The 18,052-nt window shown below is 42.2% G+C and overlaps 1 protein-coding gene and 1 long non-coding RNA gene across 5 annotated transcripts in view; one reads left to right on the top strand and one right to left on the bottom strand.

Moving 5' to 3' along the window:
• The window catches only part of wdr4 (WD repeat domain 4), a 99,606-nt gene that overhangs the window by 49,297 nt on the left and 32,257 nt on the right, over positions 1 to 18,052 (top strand). For all 3 annotated transcript variants that reach the window (XM_088383358.1, XM_088383355.1, XM_088383357.1), the window contains 2 exons: positions 9,659 to 9,757; positions 15,216 to 15,280. In XM_088383358.1, coding sequence (XP_088239484.1) covers positions 9,659 to 9,757; positions 15,216 to 15,280 — 164 coding nt within the window. The remainder of the gene's footprint in view (positions 1 to 9,658; positions 9,758 to 15,215; positions 15,281 to 18,052) is intronic.
• LOC148394676 (uncharacterized) lies at positions 8,643 to 13,581 on the bottom strand. 2 transcript variants are annotated; one of them, XR_015859915.1, is made up of 4 exons: positions 13,542 to 13,581; positions 10,256 to 10,363; positions 10,032 to 10,142; positions 8,643 to 8,957 (listed from the first exon to the last, which is right to left on the bottom strand). It is a non-coding gene; the product is annotated as an uncharacterized LOC148394676 (long non-coding RNA). The 2 variants fall into 2 exon arrangements; XR_015859916.1 differs by having other exon boundaries at positions 10,062 to 10,142.

The raw sequence follows: 18,052 nt of genomic DNA, 5'->3' as shown, positions 1-18,052 counted from the left end.
TCCAACAATAATCCGACTAGTCTAATTTAAACACATTCGTTGTATTACTTAATTGAAGTAAATATTTAAACAATTGAATATTTAACGGGTTTAAATTATCTTTCAAATAATTTTGAAGGCAATTTAATGCGTCAATTGTCCGAGTTAGATTCAAACGCGGCCCGACAAGTACAGGACGGGCCGCAACCAACGAACAATTGAATAGATCTGAATTCAACAATAATCCGACTTGTCTAATTTAAACGCCTTCATTAATCTTATTTATCACGGTCCGATTTTAAACCATAATAATTATCTGTAACCGAATCGAATTGTCAAATCTAATACAAACAGGTGATTGCATATACCATACAAATTAACGCACAACGAATTAAAAGATTATACAAGCCACATTTGTTGAAAAAGTATAAAATAGAATTACAAATCTTAATTCCCCCAACAACTTAAACAATTTCACTCACTGATACCCGTACAAATAAAATCATTCAGTCACGGAGTCCTTTTGATTATAAAACATAAATCAGTAAAGTAGGAAAAGGTAGCTACGAGTTGCATGCTATTTTTGGTGGAAATGAAGTCGAGTGATCAGTTCGCTTTTATTTCAAAAATTCAAATTTGGGAAATACACTGCTCAAAAAAAATTAAGGAACAGTTTTTTATCAGGGTATGGCATGGATTCAATTACACTTTTCTGATAAGGTTTTAGTCAGGTATGTGGTAGAGGGGGTTGTTAATCAGTTTCTGCTGCCTTGGTGTTGATGGAATTAACAACAGGTGCCCTAGAGGGGCAACAATGAGATGGTCCCTAAGACAGGACTGGTTTCTCAGGTGGAGGCCATGTCAAGTTCCTCCGTCTTGATCTTTTTTAACTGTTTTTCCACAAGTGTTGGCTTTAGCAAGAGTCATTATCACGACTGGGAGCATGAGGCGATTTCTTAACCCTCCTGAAGTTGCGCAGATTGTCCAACTCCTCCAGGATGGCACATCCATGTGTGCTGTTGCAAGAAGATTTGATGTGTCTCCCAGTACAATCTCCAGAGCATGGAGGAGATTCCAGGAGACAGGCAGTTACTCTAGGAGAGCTGGACAGGGCCGTAGAGGGTCCTCATCCCATCAGCAGGACCGATATCTGCTGCTTTGTGCAAGGAGGAACAGGTTGAGCACTGCCCGAGCCCTACAGAATGACCTCTAGCAGGCTACTGGTGTGAATGTCTCTGCCCAAACAGTCAGAAACAGACTTCACGAGGGTGGCCTCAGGGCACGACGTCCTGTAGTGTGCCCTGTGCTCACTGCTCAGCACCGTGGAGCTCAATTGGCATTTGCCATAGAACACCAGAATTGGCAAGTCCGCCACTGGCGCCCTATGCTTTTCACAGATGAGACCAGGTTTACCTTGAGCACCTGTGATAGACACGAAAGGGTCTGGAGAAGCCAAGGAAAGCGCTATGCTGCCTGCAACATCATTCAGCATGATTGGTTCGGTGGTGGGTCAGTGATGGTCTGGGGAGGCATTTCCATGGAGGGACGAACAGACCTCTACAGGCTAGAGAATGGCAGTCTGACTGCCATTAGGTATTGGGATGAAATCCTTGCACCCATGGTCAGACCCTACGCTGGTGCTGTAGTCCTGGGTTCCTCCTGATCCACGACAATGCCCGGCCTCATCTGGCAAGAGTATGCAGACAGTATCTGGAGGATGAAGGAATTGACACAATTGAATGGCCCTCACGATCACCTGATTTAAACTCAATAGAACACGTCTGGGTCCATCAGACGCCGCCAGGTTGCTCCTCAGACTTTACAGGAGCTCACTGATGCCCTTAGACCAGGGGTGTCCAAACTTATTTTAGTGAGGGCAAAATACAGAAAAATAAACAAAGGGCCGGGCCACACACTAGAGGTGACATACTGACACATGAATACTGTGTATTGTGAAGAACATTGCACTCAGTGGGAGCAGTGATGCTGTCCTTTGGATTGAAGGATGGCTGACATGTCAGGAGAAAGTTTGGTGGTTGAGACACGAAGGACTTCACAGAGATGGCTATCAGTTATTCTGGTTCTCAGTCTGCTTTTGTTCTGATTGAACAGAGAAAATGTTTGTTCACATATGTATGTCGAGCCGAACAGGCTCATCATTCTTTTTGCGTGGCGTCTCATCAGAGGAAACTTGGCATTATCCAAACTCTGATAGAATTCGGGGAGGGGGAGAAGCTGATGCTGACTCTTCAGAGAATCATCACATTGAATTTCAATCAGCTCTAACTGCAGACTCTCTTCCACTTCTTCTGCATCCACCAGGAAGGGGGTCGAGAACAGCTTGATTTGTTTTTCAATGGCAGAAAAATCTTGGAAACGCTGGTTGAATTCCGTCATGAGAGAGGAAATCTCAGACACATATTTCTCCTTTTTAGCAGAAAGTTCGGCGTTTGGAAAAGCAGACTTGATTTCAGACAGCGCAGAGAAGTGTGCAGCATTAAAACCTTGTAGTTGTGTCTCAAACAGGCGGAGCTTTACGCAGAAGGCTTTCATGTGCGCATGCAAGTGTGGCACCAGCTGTTCTTTGCCTTGGAGGTTCTTGTTCAGTGTATTCAGATGATGCGTAAGATCAACTAAAAATGCCAGGTCTGCCAGCCACAGAGGGTCACTTAACTCATGAAGAGGTCAGCCCTTCTATTTTAAAAACGGGTCAATTTCTGATCTCAGCGAAAAAAAAACGCTGCAGCACAGAGCCGCGGCTGAGCCAGCGCACATCAGATTGGTAGAGTACATCCCCGTATTCAGCATCCACATCAGATAGGAAAGCCTGAAATTCTCTGTGGTACAGTCCTCTCGCTCGAATTACGTTTACAGTCTTTACGACAGTGTTCATCACATCGCCCAGCTGGACAGTCTTGGCACACAGTGCTTCTTGGTGGATTACACAGTGCATCCTAACAGCCTCACCTGCTCTCTCTTTTACCTTGGCGCAGTCCAACGATGCCATTCCTTTGCGCTCGCCAGTCATGGCCGGAGCTCCGTCCGTTGTTACTCCACAGAGCTTTTCCCATTTAAGCCCCATCTTTTCAACTGCCTCTGACACAGCTTCAAAAGTATCTTTTCCCGTCGTTGTGCCTTTTAGGCTCATCATATCAAGCAGCTCCTCCGTACAGCAAAAATGGTCATCTACTCCTCGCAAAAAAATTAACAGTTGCGCGGTGTCTGTGGCATCTGTGCTCTCATCGCATGCTATTGAGTAAAAATCAAAAGCACAAGCCTTGTCTCTCAGCTGGAGTTTCACGTTCGCTGACAAGTCCTCAATTCTCCGCACCACTGTGTTTCTGGATAAGCTCACATTGTTGAAATCCGGCACTTTTTCTGGGCACATTACTTCTGTGACTTTGATGAGGCACTGCTTTATGAAATCACCGTCTGAAAACGGTTTGCCGTGCTGGGCAATACGTTTAGCGACTTCATAACTTGCTCTTGTGGAGTTTTCCTGTGTTTTGTTGGCACGAAAAAAAAAACTGCTGTTGAGCTTGCAGGCTAACTGCCATTTGCTTAACTTTCTGTGCTCGTTCAGCACCGGTGTACGATGTGTAACTCTGATGTTTGGTCTCATAGTGCCGACGGACATTATACTCTTTTATCACAGCAACATCTTCATTATAAATCAAACAGACACACTTTCCGTTGATTTCTTTGAAGAAATACTCATTTTCCCACCGTGTTTGAAATCTTCTACACTCACTCGCGATTTTGCGTTTCTTTGGTGCAACCATTTCTGGTGACTAGCGGTAAAAGTTTTTCTTCGCTTGATTTCGTTTGTTCGGCGGGCTCCATCTAGTGTTGAAACGGAGAAGTGCAACAGAGTTGAGCTCAAGCTTCTTGTGCGGGCCATATTCAATTATGTTTTCAGAATTTGCTGCGGGCCGCAGTTGGCCCGCGGGCCGTAGTTTGGACACCCCTGCCTTAGACAGATCTGGGAGGACATCCCGCAAGACACCCTCCGTCGTCTCATTCGGCGCATGCCGTGACGTTGTCAAGCATGCATACAAGCACGTGGGGGCCACTCAAAATATTGAAAATAATTTTGAGTTGCAGAATTTGAATTTAGGCAAAATAGACGAGCCTGCCACATCATTTTTTCACTTTGATTTTTGGGGTGTCTATACTGAGCCCTCTGTAGGCTGAAAACATATTTCCATCAAAAGATGTGAAATCCTTTTATTCCTGAGACATTAAACTGTCCATATCAGTATAGATATCCCAAAAAAGAAAATTCACCATTGAAATCTGATGTGTTTTCAAAGTGTTCCTTTAATTTTTTGAGCAGTGTAGGTTGGCTTCGAGGGGACCGGCGTTCGCCCCCACGGCTGTGCTCCCCCCGGCTTAAACACGGAAAAATCCGTTTCCCTCACCTATTTCCTTGTGAAATGTCGTCAAGTCCAATTCTTTGAGTAAATCCAAGTTAATCCAGGCAAGCGATCTTGCGTCTTACACTAAGATTTCTGAGGCTGGAAAGAGTCTTGGAACTCTTGCGGGCTTTTTCACGTATTAATGCTCTTTGGGAGAGAGAAGCCCCGCAGTTGTCTGCGGTGGCTTTTTAATAGGCCTCTCTGCCCCCCTCACCCCCCTCTTACTGGCATCTATACTTCACATGGCATAGGATTGCACAATCTCAGCTGATCTGTGAGGGTTGCGCAATCCCCTTCTGCCTCTCAGCTGGGAACCACTGCTGGTTCAGCATCCTTGCTGTGGATTGCTCAATACAGGTTTTCCCCCCCATTGCGCAAGCCTGCTGCCACGCTGGCAGCTGTTTCCGCTCTTTCATTTTTCCCGTGAACTATTTTCCACCAAAAATACAGCCAACATCCCGGTGAGCCCCCTTTTCCTTTTAAATCATTCAAAACACTTTTCATGAAAATAAAACTTCAATGTTACATGTCAATAAAACATAAAATCATGAATCCTTGACTATACTGATTAAAACATCTCAAAACATTTGAATGAACCTTTTTGAATATTTCTTACGGATTAAAACATCTCAACATTTGAATCAACCTTTTTGAAAAATTCTTACTGATTAAAACATCTCAAGACATTTGAATCAACCTTTTTGAATATTTCTTACTTATTAAAACATCTCAAAACATTTGACTCAACCTTTTTGAAAATTTCTTAACACACCACCATAGTATCTAATGGTAGTGGGCACCTTGGTACAATTATGTGATAATATTGCTTTAAGCTGTTACTGAATATATGTAGCCAAGCAAAGAAATAAAATAAAAAATCCAAACATTTGTGTTTCCATGTGTGACTCAGAACCGACCTCGTGCTATTCTATTTATCCATATGTTTGCTCGTTCAGCTTGTTTTGCTCAACTGCCCCTTCTGGTCTCATGTAAAGGTTTCGCACCATCTCTTGGAAACATTTGGTATTTCAGCAATGCCAATTTACCCAATAATTCTCTACTCACATTTTGCACCACCTCCTGCTAAAATTTGGAATTTTATTCCTGGGAACAATCCATTACTCACATTTTGCACCATCTGTATTCCCCATCCACCATGTTACTTGACACTCTAGAGCAGCGTTCCCCAACCTTTTTTGTGACATGGTTAGGTGTCGGGCAAAGGAAGGGGGGATGATGTCAGTGTCTCCCCAGTCATGAACCTCACCGCACGTGATATATATATATATATATATATATATATATATATATATATTGTTCCTCTCCTTTTAATTATGCCATTTCAGGTCTCACTGTCATTGCCCACGTGAGCACTGAAGTCACCCAGTAGAACAAAAGAGTCCCCAGAGGGAGCGCTCTCCAGCACTTAAAGGACCCCAAAAAGGGTGGGTACTCTGACTTGCTGTTCGATGCATAGGCACAAACAAGAGTCAGGACCCGTCCCCCCACTCGAAGGCGGAGAGAGGCTACCCTCTCGTTCACTGGGGTGAACCCCAATGTGCAGGCGCCCAGCCGGGGGGCAATAAGTATGCCCACACCTGCTTGACGCCTCTCACCATGGACAACTCCAGAGTGGAAGAGAGTCCAACCCCTTGTACCAGAGCCCAAACTATGTGTGGAGGTAAGTCCGACTATGTCTAGTCGGAACTTTTCTGCCTCACACACCAGCTCAGGCTCCTTTCCAGCCAGAGAGGTGACATTTCATGTCCCAAGAGCCAGCTTCTGCAGCCGGGGATCGGACCGCCTTTGGCCGCTGCCCAGCTCGCTTTGCACCTGACCGCTTCTGCCCCTCCTACAGGTGGTGAGCCCATGGAAGGGGGACCCACATTTTCTTTTCGGGCTGTTAATTTCAATCTCTTTGTGTGTCTTAGTATATGAAAAAGAAATCGACGATAAAGCAGACTTTGACTTTGATAAAACAACCAAATAAACAAAACAAAAAACTACATCTGAAAAAAAAAAAAAAATTTCAGACGAAACTAGATGAGGGCGCTCTAAATTTCACCGTTGGCCGTGACTCATCAACTGGGTGGGCTTAAGAAAAATGGCACCAAAAAGAAACTCATATTTTGCAGGTTACAAACTTCAAGTTGTAAAATATACAGCTGAAAACAGTAATCGAGCAGCAGAAAGAAAGTTTGGAGAACCGTGATGTACCAATGGATTACTATCTCAAGTGACGTCAGTGGCACGGCGCGGCGCGGCGCGACGCGGCGGTTGTTTACATAAATGACAAACGTACCCACGTAAGGACTATCAGCATCATTAGCAGTGATCATTTCTAAGTGACACGGAGGACAAAGAGTTTGAAGGAATTAAGGATTTGGAGTGACATAGAAGGTTTGAAAAACTATTATGGCTTTTACGCACGCCCGGTCCTACTCTACTGAGTCGGGGGCCGGCGCTCGGCCGAGTGGCTGTCCGCGAACGGTGCATGGGGATCGGACATGGCCATTACGCACGCCCAGTCCTATGCCATCGAGCTCTCGTGTCTGGAAGTCCACGCCGCCACACCCTTGGAAGTTTGTTTTATTTAATAAAGAGCCGTTTACCAAACCCACGTCTATCCTTGTACTTTGTTAATGCTACAATATAGTTATATACTAGATCTGTGGAAAAAAGACGAGGCTGACGTCAGGGCGCACGCGCGGCGATGTTGACAAAGGACGAGGAATTTGATCGATGGATTTAATGGATTTAAAGTGCACGGATGGTTTGATAATATTATTGCTTATATTATAGTTATTTGAAATATAGTTTATCTATCGTTATATGAGCCCGTGGAATATTTTTAAGTGCAAGCGCCCTCAGCCGCGCGCACCCATTGTTGACAAAGAACGATCGATGGATTTAATGAATTGGAGTGACACCGATGATTTTATAAACGTGTTATTAATGTAATCATATTTTTTAATAACGTCAGGCCCATTCTCAGCTCTTCGTTTGTGTTTGTCACGTTAGCATACCTATCGTTTAGCCTGTTGCTATCGTATCGAACGATCGATGGATTTAATGAATTGGAGTGACACCGATGATTTTATAAACGTGTTATTAATGTAATCATATTTTTTAATAACGTCAGGCCCATTCTCAGCTCTTCGTTTGTGTTTGTCACGTTAGCATACCTATCGTTTAGCCTGTTGCTATCGTATCGAACGATCGATGGATTTAATGAATTGGAGTGACACTGATGGTTTTATAAACATGTTATTCATGCAATAGTTGTCCTTAATCACTCTATATGTTACGTGAGGCCCGTTCTCAGCTCTTTGTTTGTGTTTGTCACGTTAGCATACCTATATTTTAACTTGTTGTTGCTATCGTTTAGCTTGTTTTTGCTCGTTCATGACTGTTTTTGGTGTGGGATTTTGTCGAATAAATTGCCCCCAAAATGCGACTTATACTCCGGAGCGACTTATATATGTTTTTTTTTCACTTTTTGGGGCATTTTATGGCTGGTGCGACTTATACTCCGGAGCGACTTATAGTCCGAATAATACGGTAGTTTTTTGGTGAAATATTTTTTTTAATGCTGTCAATAAATGCATTTGTTTTCAAAAAGCTTTTTTTAATATCCATGCTTTACTAACTACTAAAGGCCAAAACCTTTTATGCAATGACCTTTACATGTCGTTTATATCACTTCACACAAACCAAAGCGTCCATCTGCTCCTGGTCCGGCCCCACGGTCAAAATTTAGAACCCAATTCGGCCCGCAAGTCAAAACGTTTGCCCACCCCTGTATTAGATGCATGACAAGATAGGACCAGCTCCACAGTACAGTGCGAGGTCAGTTTAATAACAATTCTACAAAGAACTTGCAATAAAAACAATACTATACCATATTTTTCTCACTATAAGGCGTACTTAAAAACTTCAAATTTACTCAAAAAAACACAGTGCGCCTTATAATGCAGAGTGCCTTGTATATAGATCAATTGATGGATTTGTTGATATATACTGGTTGTACACGGCACAGTACGGTTCAGTACAAATAGTAAATTACAAGGTCGCATCGGTTTCAGCATTACGGCACCCGTGGTCAGGGGCGTCACTGAAGTAAGCTACTACTGGTGGATTGCATGACATTTAAAAAAAAAAATTCTATAGGCTAGAATCCATCCAATCGCTTGATTGACATACAGGTAAGCCTGTCGAGAGGCGATCACAGTGAACCGTCCCCCCTCACCGCAGCCTATTTGGCTGCGCATACACAAGCCCGGCACCAAAGCTAATAAGCTTATCAACGCATTACGCATCAATGCACACACTCGCTTTTTGCTTTTAACCTAAAGAAAGTTCATGACCATCAAATATGAGTGGGGTTGCTGGACCAAAACCGTATCACTTTCATACGGAATGGGAGTTGAATTTTACATCATTGACTGGGTTGACATTCCCTTTAGCACAGCTCCATCTAGTGGATGCAGAACGCAACCCTAGTCAACCCCAGTTTGGTGCAGTAGCTTCTATTCCAGGTGTCTTTTAATCTGGTGCGCCCTATATATGAAAAATAAATAAATAAATAAAACATTCAATGAAGGTGCGCCTTATAGTGCAGAAAATACTGTATATACAATTAAGTGCAGCATTTAGGGTCTTTGTTGCTCATGGATAAAAACTGTTCTTGATTCTATTGGTCTAATATTTCATGGACCTGAGCCTCCATTCAGATGGCAACAGATGGAAAATGTTTGAGCTGGGTGAGAGGGGTCTGCAAAGATCCTTTGTCCTCGCACACACATTTTCTATTGGTCCTTTGTCCATGCTTCTTCCACACGGCTAACTCCAAATCAAAATTTGGTATTGTCCTTTTAAAATCTGATGTATTCCGGGAGAACTGGAATGTTAGTCCCTGTTCCACTCGATTCCTGGTTGTCAATGCCTTACCCCATCCTACACTGTAACTGTTTACATAGTATCCCCCATAAAAACATTAAAGTATGTCCAATTAAAACATGAAAATATTACATTAGTTGTTAGTGTGGTATTATTTAAGTGGTCGGTGTTTTTCTTTTCTGTGAATGAACATCAGATCATATTTTATTACAGATTTTTTAGTAAATCCAGGTCCTGTAATTCCACAAGTTTTACATACATTTTCTTGCGACTGTATACTGTATATAAAAAGGAAATGCTAGAGCAAACAGTTTGACGAAATTTGGTTTTCATTCCTGTTAAAATGTCTTTGTAATTTGTAGGATGGGACAATGAATCTGTGGAACTATAAAATTGGTCAGAAGCTCCAAAGTTGGAACTTGCACGACCTGGAGGAGAAACCGAAATTGGAGAGTGAGCAGGTAACTTTGTTCTATTGTGTTTGATTTAATGTTAGGCCAGACCAGTAAGTCATAGCCCAATTATTTTTCAAGGTAGAATTATCATCTTTAAAATACACATTTTCCAACTTGATACCTACTGATATTGACATCACATGTTGAGGGCTCAGGTAACAACCAATAACGGATCACTTTGCATTCACAAGCTGAGCTGTCATTGGTTGTATGCAAATAGTAAAATGCATTTGTAATAATTATACATGAAAATTAAGTTTATTATGGACAAAATATTAACTTTTTACTGCTGAAAATGTCATCCATTCACCTTCTGAACCGGTTTTCCTCACGAGGGTCGCGGGCATCCTGGTACCTATCCCAGCCGACTTCAGGCAGTAGGTGGGAGACCCTGAATCAGTTGGCAGCCAATTGCAGGGCACACATAGATGGACAACTATTCACGCTCACAACCAGTGAGTGTGGTCAATCGGACTACTTGCATGTGGGAGTAATCTAGAGTACCTGGAGGAAATCCACGCAGGCACGGAGAGAACATGCAAATTCCACACTGGAAGGCCGGACACGTAATCAAACCCCAATCCTCTGCACTGTGAGGTGGACGTGCTGCCACTGTGCCGCATGCAGAAAATTTCAAAATTTAAAGTATTTCTAAGAAAATTTCAAAATTTAAAGTATTTGTAAGATTTAAAGTAGGACTGTAACTTAAATGTTTTTATTACATTAATTAATTATGCTGCAAATTAACACGCTATAAAAATTAACAGAATTGGGGTCACTGAAAGACCAGCAATTTGTGAACGAAGGTTTCGAGATGCAACGTATGGTACAACTAGGTCAATGAGATACGAATTCGCTCAGCCATGCAGTATTTTATAGGTTAATAAAAGAACCATGAAGTCACATCTCAAGTGGACCGGGAGCCAATGGAAGTTGGCTAGTATTGGGGTAATATGATTGAAGTTCCTCGTTCTTGTAAGCTGTCGAGGTGCAGTGGTTTGCACTAACTGTAGACTTTAAATCAGGGGTGTCCAAACTACGGCCCGCGGGCAGTTTTTATTGGCCCGCAGCAAATTCTGAAAACATAATTGAATATGGCCCACACAAGAAGCTTGAGCTCAACTCTGTTGCACTTCTCCGTTTCAACACTAGATGGAGCCCGCCAAACAAACGAAATCAAGCGAAGAAAAACTTTTACCGCTAGTCACCAGAAATGGCTGAATCAAAGAAACGCAAAATCGCGAGTGAGTGTAGAAGATTTCAAACACGGTGGGAAAATGAGTATTTCTTCAAAGAAATCAACGGAAAGTGTGTCTGTTTGATTTGTAATGAAGATGTTGCTGTGATGAAAGAGTATAATGTCCGTCGGCACTATGAGACCAAACATCAGAGTTACACATCGTACACCGGTGCTGAACGAGCACAGAAAGTTAAGCAAATGGCAGTTAGCCTGCAAGCTCAACAGCAGTTTTTTTTTTCGTGCCAACAAAACACAGGAAAACTCCACAAGAGCAAGTTATGAAGTCGCTAAACGTATTGCCCAGCACGGCAAACCGTTTTCAGACGGTGATTTCATAAAGCAGTGCCTCATCAAAGTCACAGAAGTAATGTGCCCAGAAAAAGTGCCGGATTTCAACAATGTGAGCTTATCCAGAAACACAGTGGTGCGGAGAATTGAGGACTTGTCAGCGAACGTGAAACTCCAGCTGAGAGACAAGGCTTGTGCTTTTGATTTTTACTCAATAGCATGCGATGAGAGCACAGATGCCACAGACACCGCGCAACTGTTAATTTTTTTGCGGGGAGTAGATGACCATTTTTGCTGTACGGAGGAGCTGCTTGATATGATGAGCCTAAAAGGCACAACGACGGGAAAAGATACTTTTGAAGCTGTGTCAGAGGCAGTTGAAAAGATGGGGCTTAAATGGGAAAAGCTCTGTGGAGTAACAACGGACGGAGCTCCGGCCATGACTGGCGAGCGCAAAGGAATGGCATCGTTGGACTGCGCCAAGGTAAAAGAGAGAGCAGGTGAGGCTGTTAGGATGCACTGTGTAATCCACCAAGAAGCACTGTGTGCCAAGACTGTCCAGCTGGGCGATGTGATGAACACTGTCGTAAAGACTGTAAACGTAATTCGAGCGAGAGGACTGTACCACAGAGAATTTCAGGCTTTCCTATCTGATGTGGATGCTGAATACGGGGATGTACTCTACCAATCTGATGTGCGCTGGCTCAGCCGCGGCTCTGTGCTGCAGCGTTTTTTTTCCGCTGAGATCAGAAATTGACCAGTTTTTAAAATAGAAGGGCTGACCTCTTCATGAGTTAAGTGACCCTCTGTGGCTGGCAGACCTGGCATTTTTAGTTGATCTTACGCATCATCTGAATACACTGAACAAGAACCTACAAGGCAAAGAACAGCTGGTGCCACACTTGCATGCGCACATGAAAGCCTTCTGCGTAAAGCTCCGCCTGTTTGAGACACAACTACAAGGCTTTAATGCTGCACACTTCTCTGCGCTGTCTGAAATCAAGTCTGCTTTTCCAAACGCCGACCTTTCTGCTAAAAAGGAGAAATATGTGTCTGAGATTTCCTCTCTCATGACGGAATTCAACCAGCGTTTCCAAGATTTTTCTGCCATTGAAAAACAAATCAAGCTGTTCTCGACCCCCTTCCTGGTGGATGCAGAAGAAGTGGAAGAGAGTCTGCAGTTAGAGCTGATTGAAATTCAATGTGATGATTCTCTGAAGAGTCAGCATCAGCTTCTCCCCCTCCCCGAATTCTATCAGAGTTTGGATAATGCCAAGTTTCCTCTGATGAGACGCCACGCAAAAAGAATGATGAGCCTGTTCGGCTCGACATACATATGTGAACAAACATTTTCTCTGTTCAATCAGAACAAAAGCAGACTGAGAACCAGAATAACTGATAGCCATCTCTGTGAAGTCCTTCGTGTCTCAACCACCAAACTTTCTCCTGACATGTCAGCCATCCTTCAATCCAAAGGACAGCATCACTGCTCCCACTGAGTGCAATGTTCTTCACAATACACAGTATTCATGTGTCAGTATGTCACCTCTAGTGTGTGGCCTGGCCCTTTGTTTATTTTTCTGTATTTGGCCCTCACTAAAAAAAGTTTGGACACCCCTGCTTTAAATACTAGACATAGGAGGACCAGAAAATAAAACATTACAAAAATCAAGACGAGACATAACAAATGCATGTATAAGTTTTGCATCATGTGCTGAAAGAACCGGACAGATTTTAGCAATACAGTGATCCCTCGCTACTTCGCGTTTCGTTTATCGCAGATTTTTTCCAGCCCCAAAAAAAAGTTGTTCTAAAAACATATTTGCAGAGTTGTACTTTGTTATAAAAGAAGTTGTTATAATAAAATACTTTTGAAAACCTATTTACAGTATTGTAACTTGTTATAAAAAGTTGTTATAATAATAAAAGAGTCCTAAAATCATATTTACAGTTTGTATACTTTAGCTACATCTACATATACATCTACAAAATGCACATAGCGCTGCTATGGTAACTTGTGACCACTAGAGGTCCCTGTTTAACCAAGGTTAACAACAGAACGTCACATCTACATGCTACACACACACACACACACACACACACACACACACACACACACACACACACACACACACACACACACACACACACGATCGTGCTAACATGTAAAAACGGACCTCTAAAGGAATGTAAACCAACATTTGGAGCAACACTACAGGTCCTAAAGGTTAGACAATTTCTCTTGTTAGGAGACCCACTTACATCGTCAATGACTGCTGTAGCGCTGTAAGATGTACGTGAAACAGGAAGTGGTATCGCCTGAAAGCGGCCTTCAAAATAAAGCACCCTACCTCAAATCAAAGCACGACTGAATAACATAACATGGAGAATTCTTAATACATACTGTAAATATGTTTTTACAGTCATACCAAAGACTATAAAAATGGGACCCATTGCCTCCCTGCTTGGCACTCAGCATTAAGGGTTGGAATTGGGGGGTTAGATCACCAAATGATTCCCGAGCGCGGCACCGCTGCTGCTCACTGCTCCCCTCTCCCCCAGGGGATGGATCAAAATCACATGGGGATGGGTTAAATGCAGAGGACAAATTTCACCACACCCAGATGTGTGTGTGACGATGATCATTGGGACTTTAACTTTGGGACTTTAGAACAGCTTTTATTATTATAATTTTTTTATAACAAGGTACAAGTGTACATACCGTAAATATGTTTTTAGAACCCTTTTATTATTAGAACAATTTTTCTATAACAAGCTACAACACTGTTTTTAGAAATCGTATTAGTATAACAATTTTTTTATAAAAAGATACAAGTGTATGCACTGCAATTGTGTGGGCTTTCCCTGCCTTCTGCTGGCGTGTGGGCAACTTACGTGCCATAATTCTCCAAATTAGAAGTTTTATTTTGAAATTTTAATTTTAATCCACGATGTAGTGAAACCGCAATAAACGAACCGCGGTGTAGCGAGGGATTACTGTTGTACTTTCAGCACGATTTACAGTGGTGTCCTTAGGTCGTAATGACGAGCAGGACCAATTATCGACATCTCTGTTTTATCTGGAAGTCTGATATTGAAAGCCATCGATTGTTTAATTTCAGCAAGACTTGCCTCAAGATTACAGCAATCACACAGATTTGTCACTTCTACCGGCATACATAATTGGGTGTCGTCTGCAAAACAATGAAAACTGTTATATTTGCGTATAATGTCACCAACCGGAAGCATGTAAATACTAAACAGTAAAGGTCCAATTACCGACCCCTGCGGGATACCACCTGTAACATGAAGCTCAGAAGTTGTGATGCCATGCAGTGGGTCCTCTCTGGGAGATGAGAACTAAACCAGGTCAGCGTTGACCCCAAAATACCAACGCAGGTTACAAGGCAATCGAATATGTTGTGATTGACAGTTTCAAAGTCAGCACTACGATCGAGTAATAATAGTACTGATGAGGCGTTGGAGTCCATAATTAAGAGAAAAGAATTAGTCACTTGCAAGGGTTGTCTCAGTAGAGTGATCAACTCTAAAACCATACTGCAAAGGTTAAAAACTATTGTAAGCAACCATATAAACATATTGTTGTTGCGCCACAACTCTTTGAGAATTTTTGCAACGAACTGGAAAAGGCTGGGCAAACTGGCTGGAAAGAGTGAAGTCTAGCCTTCTACAATCGGTCTGAACCCCCATGCGACACCACCCCAATAACTAGAACAGGAGTTGGGAACCTATGGCTCGTGAGGCTAACGTGGCTCTTTTGATTGGTTGAGCTGGCATGCTAGCAAATCTTTAAGAATTCTCAAAATATTGTGTAGCCGCCACCATGTATGTATACGTAGATAGAAGATAAATTACTGGCATCCAGAAATGGCACACTAGATTATGTATAATCTATTGTTTTCATTTAATTTCCAGAAAGTAATTGTTTGCCATATAACCAGCTCCTTTGATGGGTGTCACATAGCTGTGCAGTTTGACAGGTAAGTGCACTTACCTGTTTGTGAAAGTCTGAATACTTTCGTTCTTCTTTGAAATAATCATCACAACCTATTTACATTATCGTGATGTTCAGGCCTTTCACAGCTAATTAGAAAGAATAAAGAGTCATTAACTCTTTCACTGCCTATGACAAATAAATTTGTTAGACAAAAAAGTCACGAACCCGGTCTTTGACAAATGCAGTAAAAACGTTTTTTTAATGGGATGGGTGAGCCAAAGTCTGGGCCGTCTTTTCTGAAGCGTTCAAGATTAGAGACCAATTTTTCACAAATGCTGCAAGGAATACTCCTCCCCGACAGTCAGGAAGGTAAGATGGTAACGGCTCGCGATCATAACACCTTGTCCTTCAGTCACATTTCGGCCATTGTTCTGCTATACTAAAGATTTGTAGCCAGCACTAATGTGTGTACAAATCAGGCACCGTAGATGCGGACAAGAATGTTTAATACAGAGTGCTCGCCGAAGTGCTAGTAATGTGCTTGCATAGTTGTGGAACTGGTCTGTAATGTATTCATGAGAAATAATCATTCAGTCAAACATTTGAATCAAGGTGAAATTAAATGTGAAGGTACAAACCAAGTCGAAATTTTGTGATATATGTGTGGTAAAAATATTTTTCCCATGTGTGAGGATAAGCTTCACTGAACACGGATGAATGCTGCAGTAATAAAATATTTTTATTAATAATAATAATGTAATTCACAGGCTCAATCCAACAGAACCCCAGAAGCATTGCTTGGATTCTGACTGTCCTGTTGACGTTCGGGAGTTGTTTTCTATATAGAAGATATATTGTGTATGAAACACACTTTTATAAAGTTCAAAGGCAAAATTATTTTTCCCATCCATCCATATTCCGAACCGCTTAGTCCCCACGGGGGTCGCGGGCGTGCTGGAGCCAATCCCAGCCGTCATCGGGCAGTAGGCGGGGGACACCCTGAACTGGTTGCCAGCCAATCGCAGGGCACACAGACAGACAACCAATCACACTCACACTCACACCTAAGGACAATTTGGAGTCTTCAATCGGCCTACCAAGCATGTTTTTGGAATGTGGGAGGAAACCGGAGTGCCCGGAGAAAACCCACGCGGGCCCGGGGAGAACATGCAAATTGCACATAGGGAGGGCCGGAGGTGGAATCGAACCCGCACCCTCCTAACTGTGAGGCGGACGTGCGACCCAGTGCTCCGCCAAAAAATTATTTTTTTATCTCAAAAATCAACATTATAAATCGTTATAAATAAGGCAAACAAATACCATGCACACACACACACACACACACACACACACACACACACACACACACACACACACACACACACACACACACACACACGCTTGCGCATTCACACATTCATGGACATGTGCATGAGATGTTCATGGTGTCAAACCTGCACTTTTTATTAAAGTGACCGGCTTCCCATTAAAGGGTTGGATAAGAAGGGGTGAAGGGACTCGTCCGACATCTAACCACCTTTGTTAAATTAATTCTAAAAGAATCAATATAATCTCTTTATGACGCCAATCCCTCTAAAGTCAAACGACGCTCGTGCTGAGTAACTTAAATTTGAAACACGTCGTCAGAATAACCGCGCCATACTGATGGCTCCCTTTGGTGATTTGAGGCTTTTGTTATATTTCGGATATTTTTAGAAGACTTTAGGGATTCCTTGATCTAGCGCACACTTGCCCTAGTTGTGCCAAAGTAACTATTTATATGGGTCAGCTCTACTTCAAGGCCGAAGTAGCAAGCCTGCACGTCTTCATTCGATGAAGGGTCGAATTAATGGAAGTATGACAATGATAGTATTTGAGAAGAAATTTGATACATTAATCATTAATTCTGAAACCGTATATAAACTCCTTACTGTTGAAATGCTTCAAACAACTCAATTATTTAAACGAATGATATTTTCAAACAAATTAAATATTTAAGCGAAATAAAATTATCCTTCAAATAGTATTTGTTAGACTGGTGCTCACTCTAACTTATTTTTGCAATAACCACACAGGAGACAGTATGCCCTTTTTAAGCATTTGCAAATTGAGAGCCCTTCGTCGATGTGCGTACAGCGATGATCGAATGAGGTCTGACTCTGGCCTCTTGCAAGAGCATTTCTATTAAGAGAAACAGGGTGGTAAGAGTGGACTGGATAGAGTTGAAGCCCTTGACCTCTAGTCAAAGTATATCAGGGGGTGTTTTACGACGTTGTGTAGGATGGGACAAGCTAGGTTATTTATTACAGGTTACATTCCAACATAAGCATAAAACTAATCTAGCTAGGTTATTTATTACAGGTTACATTCCAACATAATCATACGATAACGATAATCTGTAAACCCTAACATATCCCTCCTGTTTTATCATATGATTATGCCACCCCAATCAACAAATACAAGCAAGAAAATATAACGAAGAAAGAAGAATAGTAAAAATAACAATAAAAAAAACCCCAATACAAAACAGAGATGATAGTGGACGGGTTGGGGATCGTGAAGGGTGATACATGATAAAAACAACAAACAATGACAGTAATAATTTCCAGTAAAGATGAGGCTTTTCCTCAATGCCTCAAATTCTAGTGTGTGAGTGAAAAACCTGCGACAAGATGTTTCAATGCAGGAAAAGTCTCACACGGTCCCTCTGCCTTAGGCGACCAGAATGCTATCAATAAAAAAGAAAAAGAAAAACACAGAAACAGTACATCATTGTATCCATCACTTGCGAGGCATTTTCGATGGTCAAATCATC

Source organism: Syngnathus floridae, chromosome 8 (assembly GCF_059516105.1).
Source record: "Syngnathus floridae isolate MCC-2025c chromosome 8, RoL_Sflo_1.0, whole genome shotgun sequence".
Classification (NCBI taxonomy): Eukaryota; Metazoa; Chordata; class Actinopteri; order Syngnathiformes; family Syngnathidae; genus Syngnathus; species Syngnathus floridae.
Note: the sequence above shows the minus strand (reverse complement) of the source record. Positions and strands in the feature narration are given on the sequence as shown.